Here is a 19877-nt window from a genome sequence, read left to right on the forward strand (position 1 = left end):
CTTGATTTAATAATTTATATTATATTTATTTTTATTTTATATTTTTATTTATATGTATTTAATCATTAATAATATAATATATATTTTTTCAAATACTTATATATACTAGAATAATTTTTAATCTTACTTTTTTTTTAGTTTCAACATTCTCAATACAATTTTAGGTCAGTTTGAAAAGCTTTTAATAATTACTTGAGTTATTTGAGATTTTGTCCTAAAAAACTGAAAATATTGAAGTCTTATAACTTTTTTTTTTAAATTGGTCATGTTATGTAAATAACGAAAAAAGGTTAATATAAGCTGAAAAGCTAAAAAACTAAACTCTGAAAATTGTAATGGCCATATTTTGGTTTGTTTGTTGAAACTTTTATTTTATTGAAAATAACAATGAAAAGATTCATTTTGGGTACCTTATAATTTATGTAAAATTCGGAATAGATTAGATGTTCGATTATGCTAAAAAAAAGTATAAAATATTCATATTTCTAATTTTTTGAAAAATTACTACTTTTCTTTTTTTTTGTAATCTACATAATGTGCCAAATTTCCCACAATCCTGTAAGATTTTAATATTTTTAGATTTCCTAGGACATGTTTTATTTAACGAAAAAATAATATAAACTAAAAAACTAAACTTTGAGAATTGCAAGGGACAATTTTTTTTGTTTTTTAAAACTTTTATTTTCTTGCAAATACCACTGAAAAGATTCATTTTAGGTACCTTTATCACATATGAAAAATTCCAAATAGATTAAATGTTCGATTGTGCTAAAAAAAAGTATAGAATATTCATATTTCTTAGTTTTTCAAAAATCGTTATCTTTCTTTTCTTTGTTCGTTTGTAATTTACATAATGTGCCAAATTTTCCAAAATCTTGTAAGATTTTAATATTTCAGATTTCCTAGGCCATATTTCCTTTTTATATATTTCACAATACTAGAATTATTTTTAATGTTACATTATCACCTATGTAAAATTCGGAATAGATTAGACGTTCGATTGTGCTAAAAAAAAAGTTGAAAATATTCATAATTCTTAGTTTTTCAAAAATCTCTATTTTGCTTCTTTTTTTTTGTAATTTTTATAATGTGCCAAATTTTCTAAAATCTTAAAAGATTTAAATATTTTTGGATTTCCTAGGACATGTTTTATTTAACGAAAAAAATATATAAACTAAAAAACTAAACTTTGAGAATTGCAATGGACAATTTTGTTTTGTTTGTTAAAACTTTTATTTTATTTAAACAGCTCTGAAAATATTCATTGTGGTTACCCTATAATCTATTTAAAATTCGGATGTTCGATTGTGCTAAAAAAAAAGTTTAAAATATTCATAATTCTAATTTTCTCAAAAATCATTATTTTTCTTTTCTTTTTTTTTGTTGTAATTTACATAATGTACAAATTTTCCAAAATGTTGTAAGATTTTAATATTTCAGATTGACTAGGCCAAATTTCATTTTTATATATCTTAACAAACTAGAATAATTTTAAATCTGACTTTTTTTTAGTTTCTACATGCTCAACACAATTTTAGGTCAGTTTTGAAAGAATTTAAACATTATTTTGAGTTATTTGAGGTCTTGCTCTAGAAAAATTGATAACATTGAAAAGTCTTATAACTTTTTTTTTTTTAATTGGTCATGTTATGTAAATAACGAAAAAAATGAATATAAGCTGAAAACTAAAATACTAAACTTTCAGAATTTCAATCGACAATTTTGTTTTCTTTTTTTAAACATTTATTTTATTGCAAACAGCACTGAAAAGATTCATTTTGGGCACCCTATCACCTATGTAAAATTCGGAGTAGATTAGATGTTCAATTGTGCTAAAAAAGTATAAAATATTAATATTTATTAGTTTTTCAAAAATCGCTATTTTTCTTTTTTGTTGTAATTTACATAATGTACAAATTTTGTAAGATTTTAGTATTTCAGATTTCCTAGGCTATATTTTATTTTTATATATCTCAAAAAACTAGAATTATTTTGAATTTTACTGTTTTTTAGTTTCTATATGCTCAATACAATTTTAGGTCAGGTTGGAAAGCTTTTAAAAGAGTTTTGTGTTATTTGAGGTTTTGTCCTAGAAAAACTGAAAATATTGAAGTCTTACAGCATTTTTGAAAATTTGTTATTTTATGTAAATAACGAAAAAAATGCATATAAGCTGAAAAATTTAAAAAAACTAAACTTTCAGAATTGCAATGGACAATTTTATTTTGGTCGTTAAAACTTTTATTTTATTCAAATGACACAGTAAAGATTCATTTTGTTTACCTTATAACCTATTTAAAATTCGAAATACATTAGATGTTCGATTGTGCTAAAAAAAAGTATAAAACATAATTTTTAGCTTTTCAAATATCGCAAAATTTTCCAAAATCTTGTCAGATTTTAATTTTGTTTATATTTCCTAGGCCACATTTCATTTTTACATATATAAAAAAACTATAATCATTTTTAATCCTACTTTTTCTTAGTTTCGACATGCTCAACACAATTATAAATCAGTTTTGAAGGGTTTTAAAAATTATTTGAGTTATTTAGGTTTTTGTCCTAGAAAGACTGAAAATATTGAAGTCTTGCAATTTTTAAAAATTGCTCATGTTATGGAAATAACGAAAAAAAATTAATATAAGCTGAAAAATTAAAAAAACTAAATTTTGGAAATTTCAATGGACAATTTTGTTTTGTTTCTCTGAATTCTTATTTTATTGCAAATAGCACTGAAAAAATTCATTTTGTGTACCTTATCACTTATGTAACATTCTAAATAGATTAGATGTTCGATTGTGCTAAAAAAAATATAAAATATTCATAATTCTTAGTTTTTCAAAAATCGCTATTTTTTTTAATCTAAATAATGTGCGAAATTTGCCCAAACCTTGTAAGGTTTCAATATTTTAAACTAATATAATTTTTAATCCTACATTTTTTTGTTTCTACATGCTCGAAAAAAATTTCAGGACAGTTTGGAAAGCTTTTAAAAATTATTTCAATTACGTACTTGAGGTTAAAAATGAGCTTATGTCTGAGGAAAACTGAAAATATTGAAGTCTTACAACTTTGTCGAACATTGGGCATATTATGTAAATAACAAATAAAATTAATGCAAGCGATTTTTGTCAAATTGTGAATTGGAATGAAAAATTTTGCTTTGTTTCTTTAAATTTTTATTTTATTGCAAATATCACTGTAAATATTTATTTTGGGTACCTTATCACCTATAAATTTTGAAATAGATTGATCAGTATCTTGAGGTTCGTTAAAAATTGTTTAATTGTAATTGTTAGTAGAAATTCTTCCTAGTTCAGAAGTTTTAAATAGAAGCCTTTTCTTCTTTCTAAAATTGTTTAATATATGATAAAAATTTGTTTAATTTCTAAAGCTTCTAATTTATTTAAAGTTTGGTAAAATACTATTTCTATACCAAAACAAACCTATACAAGAGAATGCCGATTTAATATTTCAACACAATATAAATCCTACACAAAATAATTAAATAATTTTCTTCTAAATATATACATAAAATATCGTACACAAAATTTTCTAGATTTAATTATCCTACCCAAAATAAATCCTCCTTGTGTACTTTTTTAACAATATATTCTTCAGTTTTAAAGGTTTCAATTCCAAAATTCAAATGGACTGAAATTTTTTTCTCCGTTATTTTTGAGTGGCCTGAAATTCTGACTGAAAATTAAATATTTTCAGGCCGACGGAGCAATTACACAAGAAAGTATACTGGACAAAGCTGCCGCGACTGCAACAACTCCAGGAACTATGAACAATAAACAAGGTGACGACATAATGTCAGTTTTATTGGCCCACGAGAAAAAAGGGGGCACAAATATTAACGCCGTTAAAGCCGTTCTTCCTCCAGAGTCGAGTGATAGTAGTGATAATGAAGAAACTAATGAGATGCAAGCAGTCGAAACTGGTAAGAGAATCATTCAAATTTCTTTCCAATCTAGGGAGTTGATCACTCTTGAAATCCTGGGGAAAAAATGTCCTGACGATTCCAGGATTATGTATAAAGTTTCGCGAGTTTATTATAAAAACTGTGCTTTTAATTTTTAGAGATTCAATTAATGTTTAATTGAAAAAGCTTTGATAAGTTATATTACAAGATATTCTTACGTATTATTAGCACGATCAGTTCATTAAATAATACTCAGGATATAATTAACAGAGTGGCCACCAACCCGGGATACAATAATATGTTTATCATCTTTAAAATTTTTATAATTTTAATTTAAAATTATGGCTTTGAATGTGCTATTCTAAAGCAGTTTAATCTGAGGCTTTGAAACTAAATTTTTTCTTAAATTAATTTTTAGATTAATTCTCGGTTGTTTAAAATTTAAAATTTCACAATATTGTAGTTTCAGATTCAAATAATTATTCAAAAATTTCATAATAAAGGCCTTGATAGTCAGTTTTGAATTAGATAATTTTGTATGTAAATATAAAGCAATTTCGAAAGGCACCGTCTAAAATTGTGCAATTTCCAAAAAATGCAATTATATTGCAGCATTCTTGTTGTTTATTTTTTATTTGAATTTTCAAAGTAATATCTTTAAATTTTCTGATTTTTTTTATGAAGACTTAAACTTAAATTAAAAATTGTGTTTAAAATAACAAAAAGACAAAAAATAAACTGTATAAATAAAATTGATACAGGAATAAACGCATAATTTCGGTAATTTTAAATGGTACCTTTCAGTTTATACATGTAAGTTATTGAGCATTTGAATACACAATTTTTGAATTGAAAACTTTAAAACTTTAATTTTAAAAGTTTGAAATTCAAGGGTTCCACTTCCTCCTTCCACTTTTCCAAACAAAAATGTTTATATTATTATTAAAAAATAAAAACAATTTCCAGGCGATGTCGAGATGATGGAATCCGAAGACGAAGACTCGATCCCCACAATAACCGTAGGTGGAAGAACAGTTGCAATAACCGACGTGAATGACACTTTAATTGCCGAAATGACTCCAACAGAAAAAGAAACGTACATCCAAACTTACCAGGAATATTACTCGCACATGTACGATTAATTTCCATTTCAATAGCCAGATGGAAATTGTGCCAATATTTTTCTATAGAAAAGAAATAAACGACCCTTTCTAAATCGTTGAAACCATCAGTTTTAAAGAGTTTTATAAACTTTATTTTTTATCAGAGAATAAACAATTCAACGATACAAGACAAGATAAGTTAGTACTCTTTTTTTTATCAACAAACAACTAACAAATACGAAAACAATTTTTAAATTTAAAATCATAAATTAGAATTGTTTAACTGTTATGATACAAATTAAATAATATAGATATACAGCGTCACTTCTGGCAAGACGGGAGGTTTTTTTTAAATCTTACATAGATACAGAAAATTATTTAAACTTACTTGAAAATATATTTTTTTGCTCACCCCCAATTGAATTTCGGACCGACCACCACTATCGAGCTGAAATTCGGGGGTGATGGTAACTCAATTTTTATGGTGTTTTTCTCTTTTTTTTTTACATTATTAGTATCATTTTCTGGTGAAATTTTTAAATCAGTTTTAAAAAAATAAGAATTTCACAATTCGTATAGGCGTCATGGGGGTTTGTCGCTCGTGGCAGATAACACAGATCGAATTTTCGGATGTGTTGGCGCTTTCTCCGATGGCAATTGAGATTTCGTGGTATTGGTCATCGCGGTATCATTCACAATTTGGGTTGAGTCTGTAGAATTTATTCAGGCTCGTTCAGACGGAGACGGGCGAAATCCTCGAAGACGATGTTGTCGTCGTCGTCGTTTGCGTAACAGGAGTTTTCGTAGCGAGATCTGTCCATGCTCTTAGTCTTTTTTAGACAGGCTTGTTCCTTTTCGAGGGATCCTAGAATGTTTGATTATTAGAGAAACATTTTTTAAATATAGGCCCTACATTTACAAAATCCAAATTTGGTAAGTATAGTAAATATGTTTAATTTATCGACAGCCTATATGGTAATAGGTGTAGAATTACATAATTTGAAAATTAATTTTATTATGTTTAATTTAAAATCACCGGATTTTAAAATAAATTCAAAGTTTTTAAGAATTAAGGTATTACAATGTATGCATCAAAATTAGCAAATGGGAATTCAAAAGCTTTTTATTTTCGAAATCTAAATAAAAATTAAACTTTTGAAGATTTTTAAATTGAAGAAACCCTTTAAAAATAAGGTTTATATTTATTAAATTCAACTGAAATCTCCAGAATTTAACGAATATAAGAATTAAATAAAAATGTATGCAGTTTAAAAATGCAATTAAACTACAAATTTCCAAAATTAAAAATTGTCACGATTCGACTGGATAAATAATTTTTTGAAACACGATAAAAAATCTGTAATGAATTAAAAAATTAATTTAAAAAAAATGCTAACCAAAGCAATGAATTTTCAACAACTAAAATAATGAATTTTCAACTGGAATAGATCAATTTTTAACATATTTTAACTTTCAACCAAGCAGTTTTATTTTCAACCGAAAAGATGCGTTTTCAACTAAAATGATAAATATGTAACTGTAATACTTGAATTTTATACCAAAAAATGAATTTTTAAATAAGATTAATTTTCAAAACTAGATGATTTATTTTCTAACTAAAAAGAAGGTTTTCCAACAAAGTTATTTATTAAATTTCAATGAAATAGCTGCATTTTATGTTAAAGAAGGAAATTTTTTTTAATAGTTGAGTTTTCAATGAGAAAATATCAGTTTTCAACAAAAAATGGATAAATGAAATTTTCAGTTAAAAAAATTAATGTTCAACCAAACACGAACCAAACTTGTAATACATTTTAAATTACAAAAATCTCTTCGAAAATATTTTATATTTCTTAAATCCAACCTAAATCTCCAGAAAATAACGAATTGAAAAATTTAATAAAAATAGACGCTCTTTAAAAATTCAATCTATCTGTCTAAATAAATAATTTTTTTGAAGAACGAGAAAAAATCTGCAATTAATTTGAAGGTTATAAAAATATCTAAAACTTGAAAGCTAAAGATTCACAAAACTTCCTAATTATTTAAAAAATAATTCTTTGTCAGCAAAAAAAATGCAGCCAAAGTAATGAATTTTCAAATAAAATGCTGAATTTTCAACTGAAATAGATCAACTTTTAACCAAGTAGATGAATTTTTAACAGAAAGTTTAACTTTCAGCTAAGCAGTTTTATTTTCAATCGAAAAGATGCATTTTCAACTAAAATGATAAATATTTAATTGTAATACTTGAATTTTGTACCAAAAAGATGAATTTTTAAACAAGAAGATTAATTTTTAAAACTAGATGATTTATTTTCTGACTAAAAAGGCGATTTTCAAACCAAAGTATTAATCTTCAATAAAATGGCTGAATTTTCTATTAAAGAAGAAAATTTTTTTTAAAATAGTCGAATTTTCAACCAAAAAAATTAGTTTTCAACAAAAAATGGATAAGTTAAATTTTCAGTTAAAAAAATAAATGATCAACCAAAGACGAACCAAACTTTTAATGACTTTTAAATTCAAAAAATCCTTAGAAAATAAAGCCAAACTAATGACTTTTCAAATAAAATTCTGAATTTTTAACAAAGAGTTAAACTGCCAACCAAGTAGTTTTATTTTCAAACGAAAAGATGCATTTTTAACTAAAATGATAAATATTTAACTGAAATTTTCAACAATAAAAAAACAAATTTACAGCAAAGTAATTAATGTTTCATCTGGAATAGTTAAATTTTCAGCAAATTTCCTGAAAATTAATTTTAAACATCGAAAGTTCTAAATGTGGACGATCCGACGAAATAAATGATTTTTTGAAGAACTGCAATTAATTTGAAAGCTAACAAAAAATATTCGAAATTTAAAAGCTAAAGATTTCGAAAGCTTCCTACTAAATAACAATTTTTAGTAGATATATTGAAGTTAAGTAAAGTTAAAATTATTTTATGATGATCAATTTTTTCGAGAATTTTTGATAAAGAAACTCAAACCCTTCGAATGATTAATCTTGAAAGAAAAAATAATTTTAATAATAAATTTCCTGATTTTTAAAATAAAAATGGCTGAATTTTCTAAATTCGGGATTAAAGCTCACAAACTTTAAAAATATAATTTATACAGTAACACGAATTTGAAAGTCGATTAAAAATATTAAAAATTTAAATGTAGTTAGAATTATGTAAACAAACAATTCGAATTTTAAATAAAGTTTTAAAAATGCAAAATTTGAAATCTTGCTTTTGAAATAGTTTAGGTTTTTAATGAATTAGAATTTGGACAAAAAATTAAGAGAAAATTCCCAATTCATTAAATAAGGTATTTAAACTTTTAAAATCTTTTAAGGTTTTTAATAAATTATAACTTGGAAGAATCCAAATTAAAAATCAGTCGTATTTCGGATGTAGTGAATTAAAAAATTTAAATTGTTGAATTAATTGATTTAATTCTTGAATTCAAAACAAATCAATTAAAAGCTTCCAAATTATAAAAAAAAAAGTTCTAGAAACTAACGATTTAAAAATATTTTATAATTAAAAGCTTCAATTATAAAAATTACAATTTTATTAATACAAAAATGACAATATTTTCTAGAAATGATAAGAATTTTGACTAAATAATTCCTTTTTTTATATATAAATAGTTGTCAGCTAAAATTTTTAATTTCTGGGTTAAAATGTAGAGCTTTAAAAGAAAAATTTAATTCATCCAGTTTTTAAAAAATTATAAAATTAAAATGGTTAAAAATTATTCAATTAGAAGGTTAATTATTTTTTAATAAATTAAAAATATTCAGAATGCAAGTGTAATGCTTCGAAAATTTCAATCAAAATTTAAAAAATTATACTTAAATTTGAATTAATAAAATAAAATTTTTTCTTTAAAAGTAAACAACTTTCCAATTGAAATTTGTAATTAGAAAAAAGATTTTATTCAGATTTTAACATTGAAATCAACATCATTAAAGAATTGTATTCTCCTGTTGACATTTAAATATTGTGAGGTTTAAAGTGAACGATAAAAAAAAATTACCTGGAGCGGGATGCATAAGTTTGAATGGAACGTCAGTAACTAATTCTCCACCCAGGGTTCCACAATTTAATTTCACTCGAACGGAATAGGAAATTACGATTCCCATTGCTTCTCCTGGACTTTTTCCTTCTGCGACCATCGTCGAAGACGCAAGATTTACATCGTCCTCCTGAAAACAATATTTTTAAAATTATTCAAATTCTGTAATAAATTACCATTCAAATAAGTTAAAAAATTAATGCAAGAAACAATACATTCAAAATTAGAATATTGTATTTTTAAACTAAAAGTATGCATATTTAAATCATCAGAAATTCACTGAATATTTAAACAAAACTAGAAAACTTACACGCGCTTGATTTTTTTTTCTCACAAAAGTTTTGAAATAGAATATAAAATTAATAATAAAACAGCATTTTTGCATTTCATAATAAATATTAACTAAAGTAATAGAAAATTAAAGCAAGAACAATCAAGCCGTCGAATTTTTTTTAAACATACCGATATCCGACGAAAAATTCTTAACATATTAAAAATTCTTAAAATATTTGAAATCTTGTTCGAATTATAGTGATTTTTGTTTTAAAATACCAATTTTTCAATTAAAATTGCAAAGTAACATGAAACTGTTTAAAAATTATCAATTTCCTTTTAATTCTAATAATCTAAAAATACCAATTTCAGACGAAACACAAAAAATGACCTACAATTGTGAAAAATTTGTGAATGTTTTGTTGAATATAATTTTTTTTATTACAAATACCAATTTTCGACGAAACACACTAAAATAATGGGATACTGTTAAAATATTCTAAATTTTGTTCGAATAATAATGATTTTTGTTTTAAAATAGCAATTTTCGATGTAAAATAACAACGTAACCTTAAATGGTGTAAAACTGATGAATTTTCTTTGAAATGCAATAATTTAATAAAATAATAAACAAAAACCATTGGATTTCAATCTAAAGATTTTTGTTTAAAACTATTAATTACAGATGAAATACACCGACATAACATAAAATTGTTGAAAATTGTAAATATTCTTGATAAATCTAATAATTTGTTATTAAACATAACAATAAATTTCCACAAAAAACACTAACATAAAATGACAGAAATGGTTCCAAATTGTAAAGTTTAATTTTTGAAGTCACGTGATTAATTTTGTTTAAAATAACCGATTTCTGGTAAAAACAAACTTTAACATACTCTATCATTGTTCAAATATTGTAAATATTATTTGAAATCTAATGAGTTTTTACGAACAATTGGAATTTTAGACGAAAATCACTAACATAACACAAAAAATGGTTTAGTTTTTGAATTTAAATGATTTATTTTATTCAAAATAACGGATTTCCAGTGAAAAATCTTAAGATAACCTAAAATTCTTTCCAAATTGCAAATCTTCTTTCAAATCTATATAGAAATTTCCGTCGAAAAACGTTATCTTCTTTGAAATCCAATGATTTTTCCATTAATAATACTGATTTGAACGGTTAAGATTTTTGTTTGAAATAACCGATTTTTAATTAAAACGATGAAAACCGTTAACATAACCTTAAATTGTTCCAAAATTATAAATCGCCTTTGAAATTATATCGATACCTTAACCTAATATTGTACAACAAATTTTAATGTCCTTTGAAATATATGGTTTTGTTTTACTTTCTAATACAGATTTCCAATGTAAAATGACAACATAACCTAAAACTGTTCGTTGTTGTAAATCTTCTTTGAAATGATTGAGATATAAAAAGTTTTATTTTAAATTTGTTTAAAAATACCAATTTTTGCAACGAAAAGCACTAATATAATTCAAACTTGTTAAAAGATTCTAAATCTTGTTCAAATTATAATGATTTTTAATAGAAGATTTTTGGATATTACGGTTATTACGCTAACGTTACCTAAAATTGTGTTAAAAAATGGTGCTAACAAAATCGGAAAATGTAAATTATTAACAATGAAGAAATGTTTAATTTTTGGAATCTAATAATTTTTTATTAAAAATATCCCATTTAGATGTAAAATGCTAACGTAAACTAAAATTGTTGTAAATTGGAAATCGTGATAATTTTTATTTGAGAATGCTAATTTTCCATAAAAAATAACACAGCCTAAAAATAAATTATTAATTCATACTTTATTCTACTTTTTGCACTAATTATTTCAATATTTTAATATTATTTATTTATATAATTATTCTTATAATTGCGAAAAGGTTATAGGAAATTCATGATAAGAAAATCATACTAACATAAAACATGTATAATATTTGCAATATTTAATGAGATAATTTTAATGTTTTATTATAATTACGCCAGATTATTTAATAATCACACATTTTTCTGAATTCGTATAAAGATTTCGATGATTTTTCTTATCAAAAGGGGTTATTTGTAGATTTAATTTAAAAAAAAATAACATATAAAATAAATTCAAGTAATGAAAAGCCAATCCGGTTTTCAAAAAATAATAATTGCGAGATTTTCGAACACTACTTTTTTCAGATAGGAATATATAGAGTCTTAATTTCAAATATATTACTTTTTCGATTTATAATTAAATAATTCAATATCTAATATGAAAATTAAAAAATTGATAATAATTTACCTTGAGATGACCATCGAGTGCAATTCCACGTCGATCCTTATTGCTGCTAGCCAAAGGAACAAGATAAAATTGTTTCGTAAAAGATGAAGTAGGAGTAATTGGACAACCTTCTCGGGTTTCTAGACTGGCTACATGTCGAGAAAATTGAGCGTTTACCATCGTCACTTCACAATGCTGAACGACAAACATCTAAAAAATAAATAAAAACTCATTACTAAATATTTTATACGCTCAGGAACAAATTTAAGCACATTATTCCAAAAATAAAAATAAACCTCCAATTTTTTTTTTTTAAATTGATTAAAAATTTCATTTTTGAGTAACATTATTAATAAAAGAGGCTCACTTTAATATTCTTGACAGACTTTCGTGAGTTGTTAGTAATAATGATATTGGCAGCTACTTTCTCCCCATGATAATAAATTTCCCTATCCAATGTCACCTCCAAATTGATTTTTCCCTGGGAAAATGTAAATCCCTTCGAAACAAGAGAACTGGGAAGTCTGCGTCCACGAGTTGGTGGAGCATATTGCAATTTTTTTATTGCAAGAGCAACTGCTGATCTTTTGTGTCCCTGAAATCAATAAATAATTAACATCAACATCTTTCAATATAATTTCAAAGTAGAGACGTATTTCCCGCCACATTCAAATTTCCCGCCTAATTAACCTAGTGTTTGACAAACCAAATAAGTATTTTCCTATAGTTTTTAGCTTAAGGGCATGTGATAGTGATACTTAGAAAATTGTCGATTTTACCAGTTTTAGGTTCCCCCGGCTTTTTTTCTAGAATAATAAATATTTTGTCTTAAAAATTTGGGAAATGATAGCGAACATGCTAACGGATGTCCCCACACACTTTTTTTGTGGATTAATTTAAAAAAATTTAATTTAGCAAAATGTGATTAATTTGCATAGCGCTTAGGAAATAGTATCGATTTTTTCAGTGTTAGATTCCTCCGGCTTTTTTCCTAGGATAAGAAATATTTTGCCTTCAAAATATGGGAAATGATAGCGAACATGCTAGAGGACGTCCCCACACACTTTTTTTTTGTTTTGTTTTTGTTATCAAAAAATTATTGATATTGCTAACAACGTGCGTGTATATTTCGAGGTTATGTGTGTTACAATTCACCCGAGCGTTGCTTCCAAACTACACAATATTTTTGGCCGAAAACTTTGGAATAACAAAGAAACATAGTAACTAATCTCCCGGAACTAACGTCCGTTATGATATTTTATAGCATCTCCGATTTCAGTTTTTAAAAATTTTCATTTTCGTGGGAAAAAAGCCGGGGAAACTGTAAGTATCACATGCCCTTAACCCAAATAATAAAATAAAATAGATTTAAAAATTAAAATCCCGACTGATTAATTTCCCCCTCAAAGCGTCAAATTCTTATTCAAAATAAAGATCTAAAATTCGAAAAATCACGCTATTCGTCCAGCTTGAACTTGAATATCAAAATAACTTCGAAATTTCACGAGCTTTTGAAAATTTCGGTCTGATTTTGTCACTTTATAATAATTTTTAACCTTGAATTTACATATCAGTTTGAATTTTTATTTTTTTATTTGAATTATTATTTTATTAATTTTAAGGCCGTGACTACGTGTGCATGTTCAATAATGCAATGTTAACAAGATTGTTGCATTTTTATTCAAATAGTTCAATTTTAAATATAAAATACAGTTTTCAACAAAAAAATACAATTTTTCAACATAATGTATGAATTCTCAACCAAACAGTTCAATTTTCGATGAAATAGTTGCATTTTGAACTAAAAACGATCAGTTTTCAACAAGAAAGGGAACAGATAAAATTTTCAGTTTGAAAATTAGTTTTCCGCAAAAAAAAATACAAATTTTCAGCCATAGTTGTGAATTTTCAACTAAAATGATAAATCTTTTGAATAATTGAATAGTTGAATTTTGTATTTAAAAAAGATGACTTTTCGACTAAAATCATGAAAATTTAACTAGAATAATTGAATTTTCAAACAAGAAGATTAATTTTGTACCAAAAAGACGATTTTTTAACAAAATACATGAATTTTTAACGAAAAAAGATCAAGTTTCAACCCAAAAAGATAAACTATCAACCAAAAATTGAGAAGATAAATTTTTAGATAAAACATTAATTTTCAAGCAGTGATAAATTTGTAAATAAAATAATAAATCTTCAGTGGGAATACATTAATTTTAAACTAAAAAAAATGAATCTTTACCTGGAATAGTTGAATTTTTAACCCAGAAAATAATAAAATAAATCATGAATATTTAACTGGAATACTTCAATTTTTAACAAAAAACTAAAATTTTCTACCCAAAATACGAGTTTTTAACAAAATACATGAATTCTTAATCAAATAGTAGGATTTTCAATTAAGAAAGATAATTTTTAAACCAGAAATGGAATAATTAAATTTTCAGTTAAAAAATTAATTTGCAACCAAACTTATGAAAATTCTACTAAAATGATGAATATCCAACTAGAATAGTTGTATTTTAAACCAAAAAGATACATTTTCTAACAAGAAGATTAATTTCTTCCAAAAAAGATCAATTATCAACCGGAAATTGAAGTTAAAATTTCAGTTAAAAAAAATAATTTTAACCAAAAAGATTAATTTTTAAACAAGAAGATGCAGAAAGAGCAGAACTAAAAAATAAACAAATTCTTAATTGTTTGCAAACATAATTCGGCTTTGCAATCCTTGAAATCTTTGTGAAATCTTCTGAAATTTTTTTGAGTTCGTTGAAATCTCTTGAAGCACTTAAAATCTTTGTGAAATCTGGACTTTTCTGTGAAATCTTTAAAAATATATTTAGCATTTTTGTAAATAATTTATTTTGCATAAATCGGGAGTGTGTATTTAAAAAAAAAGTTTGGTATTTTCTCAATTTTTTCATTTCTGTTTAAAAATTAGGAGGTCTTACATGTTATATGAAAATCAAAGACTGGATTTTAATTAGAATGAATTCAATGGATTAAAGTTTTCAGAGAAAATGCCACTTCTTCGGATTGGCTAAGTCCAAAATTGCTTAAATAATTATTTTCTATGGAAATGCAATAGATCGTCTTCATTCGAATTAATGTTAAATTTGAAGAAAATAGTTAAACCGGTAATTGTGTAAAATTACCAATTTTCTTTCAAATATATAATGTGATTATAAAAATTATAAGAATCTAAGAAACTTGCGTAATATTTTTTAAAGCATTGAATATTGAAGACTTGTTTCTAAATTATTGAATCATATTAATTAAATAATTGTCTTAGGTCAAAGGCTTCAGATTAATCCTAAGATTTAGAACTTTAAAGTGTTTCAAGGAAAATGTTACAGGCTCAAGTGACACACTCTACTTTTTTTATGTAAGCGCTTTACACTTATATAACCATTCTTACTAATGACGTACGTAAAAAAGACAATTAGAGAAATGCAGTCGCTGGGTTTCCGTATTAGGAATCCTAAATGCCATTTATCGATAGCAAACATACTTTAGACATTTCACAAACAATACTGATGAATTTTTACTGGTTTAGTACTTTTACTGATTAGGAAATTAACTTTTTCAATAATTGATACTATTTTTTGAATAATAAATCAAACGTATACACTGAACTCTCGATATAAGGCCGATTTCGCTCATGGGTTGCACTGTCTTTTATTCTAAATCGAGGGGAATCCAAACATAAACAGACAGGACTGAAAAAGCTCTAAAAAATAGGTAGGGGAAAAATGTGTCGTAACAGTTTTCACTAAAACTCGATTGCGTTCAATGTTCATCGCTCTATTGTGATTTTATCAAAGAAAAAATTCTCTCGCAATTTTCTTCCAAAATCATAAGATTTCTAAGGAAAAATCTTTTAATAAAAACCAGGAAATTTTCATAGTTTTCTGAAGACCATCAGTTCGAGGAATATCGTAAGCCCGTGGGGTCTTATATCGGGAGTTGAGTGAACAATGCAAATACATTCAATTTTAATAGATATATTAGGATAATGAAGATAAAATAATTATAATAAAAAATAATAGTTTTAATGTCTACCTTGTCTTCCTCGTTTTCTGCAACATACACCTTGACGACATATTCGACTCCAAGAGGTTTTCCCTGATCGTCATCACCAGGTTGAAGGGTAATAGAACTTGGAGCATTTGGAGGGAAATGGAAGACAAATGGATAAGCATTTTGTCCCAATTTCTTCAGCAATCGATTTTGGATTGGGGTTGTTTCAATTTTTTCTTTTTTTGCTGGCACAATCTGTTCTCGACACAGGATTAGTTCCTTGCTAAACTTCACACCCATTACTTCATCTTCCTCTCGACCATATCGATAGGTTGTCACAACCTAATAAAAAATTAATGAAAATTTTCTCAAGAGTCAAATTCACTGAACCAAAAATTAAAAAACCCCATTTACCTGACCGTAGATTTTTCTCCCTTGGAGATAATCATTTTCGACGACTATGACCCCATCGATTGGATCGATATTATCCAAGTGATCGATAAAGTCCCTTTTTCCAAGATACACTGTGACCTTGCCTGATATTCACAGTTTATTAATTGACACAGCTTATTAATTGAAAATCTGACTAAAAAACAACAACCAGTTCAAATGTTTAGTAGACTTACCATTTGGGGTCGTCTTTTTGAAAACCTTTATAGCCACTACGAACACCAAGAATATTAGAGGAAACATATTTTAGCCGATGGAAAACCAGAAGTTTGTTTCCCGCCCAGAAGTGACGGATTTTTTCTTTGCGCCCTCAACTTCATATAGCCTCGCAAAGGCTTCCTCCCCGAAGCCTTAGCATAATGGTGTTATTCTATTACCTGATTTGTCTAATGAGATCAATGCCTACACCGGTTACGTGCTCTAAAATCATAATTCAGTCCCTCGAAATCGTCAAGTCGATCCAGTAAGACTTTTTCTAGAGGTGCAATCTTTTTTTAACCCTCATTTACCCCACGTATTTTAGTAGCCGTTCTTATCCCACAAGGGTTAAAATTACCCGGCGCGTTTTCTCAGCGACAAATCGGTCAATTTTGTTCACAGGATAAATTTTTTTGTGCTCTTAAAGACAATTCTAAATTTTTAAACATGTAGAATAAATATGGTAAAAGTTGTGTTCGAATTTAAAATTACATGCGATTACAGAATTTTGAAATAATTTTTTCAAAATTTTCAGTTCTAAGTTAAATGAAAATAGATGGGTTTATATATAATGATTTTAAAAGCACATGAGTGACACTTTTAGATGATATTAGTTACGGATCGGTTCAAAAAAGTACAATTATTTCATTAGGTGAAAATTGCAAAACGTCTACAAATATTATTTGACCAATTAGAGATTGGCCTTGCCTTTATCAAATTCTTTTAATTAACGGGAACTCTCTTCTTCGAGTAAATCTTTTTTTTCGCTTTCATTCAGATGCATCTTCAGTTTCAGATTCGAAGCACTTCGAGTGCGAGAACGTAACTGAATTTTTCTTTCTGGAAAATCAGAAAACTGTTGCCTTTTTTTATTCAATATTTCTGGAAAATGTGAAAAATATTGACTTCCTTTTATTAAAAATTTCATTTGCAATCCTGGAAGAAAATTCCCTGGCAATTGCAGGTTTCTTTTCTATTTCATTTTTTTTTAATAATGAACTCGCAATATGTATACAGTTTTGGGAGTTTATAAGAAATAATTTTTTTCAGTATTTAAGGATTAAATTAATATTTTCCATTTAGAAAGCGTTGACAACTTACATTACAAGATATTCTTTAATATATAAGTACCATCTATTAATTAAATAATCAAGTATTACTGGAAACATAAAAATTAATTTCTTGAATTTGTCTCTCATAGATTAATTTCAACTAAAGAAGATCAATTTTCCACAAAATAGTTCAATTTTTATCTAAAAAAGAATAATTATCAATCAAAAATGAAATAGTTAAATTTCCAATTAAAATAATTAATTTTCCACCAGAAAAAGCAAATTTTCAATTAAAATTTTAAGTCCTCCAACTGCAATAGATCAATTTTAAACCAAAAAGATGATATTTTAATAAAAGAGTTTAACTTCCAACCAAGTAGTTTTATTCTTAACGAAAAAAGAATTTTTAAACAAGAAGATTAACTTTCTACCGAAAAAGACGATTTCTCAAAAAAATAAATAAATTTTTTACGAAATAGTTCAATTTTTAACTAAAAAAGAAAAATTTTCTACCAGTAGAATTTAAAACTGAAAAAGATCAGTTTTCAACCATAAATGGAACTGTTAAATTTTCAGTTAAAGAAAAATTGCTTTACAAAAAAAAACAATTTTCAACAAAATAGTTAAATTTTCAATGTAATGAATTTTCATTTTTACATTCTCGTCAGAGAATTTATTAGATCTGTGTAAAATTTGACCCCCCCCCCAGTTTTTGTCTCTGGTACACTCTTTTAGTGTCCGAGACTAAAGGTCAAGTTTGTTAGCCACTTATTTTGGATATAAAATTCAAAAAGTGATTTGAAAAATGTATCCTGATGACTTTTTTCATAAAACCAAAAATTACCAGAGTTAAATTGTTTACAAAATTTCAAAAAGCACACGAAAATGAACATTTTAAGCCAAATAACGCACGGCATGAAAAAAATTAAGGAAAAAATTCATCAAAAATTCGAATTTTGACAGCATACAAAATAATGGAAAATCCCAAATTTACATTTTTTCATTCAACAATTTCACAGTATTTCAAAGATTCTCAAATATATAAATGCATTTAAAGTATATATATAATTAAAAATTTGTCATAAGGACAACCGCAGGATTTCGCCGGGAGCGGGTGCTAATCTGGAAAATTGCACCCGCTCCCAGCGAAATCGCGGTAAAAAATTTCAGCCACAACCACGTCTCACGACCGTGAGATAGGTAGTTACAGTCTGTAAAGGAATCAATACGACGATCCAGCAAAAGCCTCGTGCACCCTAAGAACACGGAACGACCCAAGGACAACCGCCTTCTGCATTTTTCCCGCAAGTGTTTTAGCATATTGTTGACACACAGGGATGCTTTTTAGGCTTATAAGGTTTTAGGCTTATAAGGTCTCGATACCTCTCTTTCTTTTGATTATCCTTGGTTATGATGTTTTTGTCAGCTGGTGCCGAAAATTCGATAACGAACATGGTTCGCTTCTCGAAGTCAAGAAGAACCATGTCAGGCCTCGAGTGAGCAACAGAAACAATTGTCGGGAATATAAAGTTCCAGTATATGCGGCACTTCCCATTCTCGACAATTGACTCAATTTCCCTAGGAGCATTTAGAGGAGCGATATTAAGGTTAATGCCGTAAGAGTGACAGAGGTGGTAATAAAGCACTCTTAGTGCCGCATTCTGCCTTTGAATGTAGGTCGTTCCCGCGTGAGTTGGACAACTAGATAGTATGTAAGCTAAATGCTCGGGGTGTGCATGGCACGCCCTACAGCTATCATCGGGAATGTCTTGGCTCAAAATGTGGCGACGGTATGTTAAGGTGGAAATGACACCGTCTTGGCATGCAAAGATGAAACCCTCCGTACCAGACTTCAATCCGGGCGATTTAAGGAAAGCAAACGTTAGCTCACAAGACATTGACTGATCCTTCACATTTCTGTGGAAGATACCGTGCATCCTCTTATCGAGGAGCTGTTCACGAAAGTTTTTCTTTTGTGCTTTCTTAATCCGGGCTTTCAGAAGTGAGTACTCGAGATGGATAAGATATAATGCATTTTGCTCACCCCTAATACTGAAGTCAAGTCCGAGTGTTTCAGCAGCCTCCTCCGCTGCTTTGTACAGAAACGCTCCTTTGCCCACTTCTTCGTGATTCCTGACCATTTTAAGAAGAGAGTCTCTTCCATTTACAACTCTATGCGCTGTACCCAGAATAATCCTGTTGTGAAGACATTCAGGACTCAATATTTCGCGACCCATTTACCGGCGTGAAATGTTCAGTCGCGGAACGGAAGACTTAAGATGCATGCTTTTGTTCATGTGCACAACCTTTGTTGTCCCGATATCAAGGGATCTGAGCTCGTTCTTCGTCCATGGAACTATTCCAAATGAATGGCGAAGTGTTAAAAATAGTGACAATAATGTAAGGCAAAAGAGGAGTGGGCTCATGGTGTCGCCCTGAAAGACACCTCTCTGAAAGGTGACCTTGTTAGTTGTCACACGATTTTTTC

General features: G+C 27.0%; 2 protein-coding genes across 2 annotated transcripts in view; one reads left to right on the plus strand and one right to left on the minus strand.

Moving 5' to 3' along the window:
• LOC117180705 (general transcription factor IIE subunit 1) overlaps nucleotides 1-5227 on the plus strand; it is an 18986-nt gene extending 13759 nt beyond the window's left edge. The window contains exons 7-8 of the mRNA XM_033373224.1: nucleotides 3721-3946; nucleotides 4895-5227. Coding sequence (XP_033229115.1) covers nucleotides 3721-3946; nucleotides 4895-5070 — 402 coding nt within the window. The 3' untranslated portion in view covers nucleotides 5071-5227. The remainder of the gene's footprint in view (nucleotides 1-3720; nucleotides 3947-4894) is intronic.
• A 165-nt stretch (nucleotides 5228-5392) lies between these two features.
• LOC117180790 (arrestin homolog) lies at nucleotides 5393-16452 on the minus strand. Its single transcript, XM_033373333.1, has 7 exons — nucleotides 16316-16452; nucleotides 16104-16225; nucleotides 15732-16031; nucleotides 12028-12255; nucleotides 11682-11870; nucleotides 9064-9232; nucleotides 5393-5896 (listed from the first exon to the last, which is right to left on the minus strand). Exons 1-7 carry the CDS (start codon nucleotides 16380-16382, stop codon nucleotides 5751-5753), a joined length of 1221 nt encoding a protein of 406 aa, XP_033229224.1. The 5' UTR covers nucleotides 16383-16452; the 3' UTR covers nucleotides 5393-5750.
• Nucleotides 16453-19877: the final 3425 nt, after the last annotated feature.

Source organism: Belonocnema kinseyi, chromosome 1 (assembly GCF_010883055.1).
Source record: "Belonocnema kinseyi isolate 2016_QV_RU_SX_M_011 chromosome 1, B_treatae_v1, whole genome shotgun sequence".
Lineage (NCBI taxonomy): Eukaryota > Metazoa > Arthropoda > Insecta > Hymenoptera > Cynipidae > Belonocnema > Belonocnema kinseyi.

Excerpts from the sequence above, each read along its gene's own strand:
- LOC117180790 (XM_033373333.1), bottom strand. The coding sequence starts at position 16,382 with ATGTTTCCTCTAATATTCTTGGTGTTCGTAGTGGCTATAAAGGTTTTC. Across the intron at positions 16,032-16,103 it reads GGAGAAAAATCTACGGTCAG|GTTGTGACAACCTATCGATA; the intron begins GTAAATGGGGTT and ends ATTTTTTATTAG. Across the intron at positions 12,256-15,731 it reads CAGAAAACGAGGAAGACAAG|GGACACAAAAGATCAGCAGT; the intron begins GTAGACATTAAA and ends TATTGATTTCAG.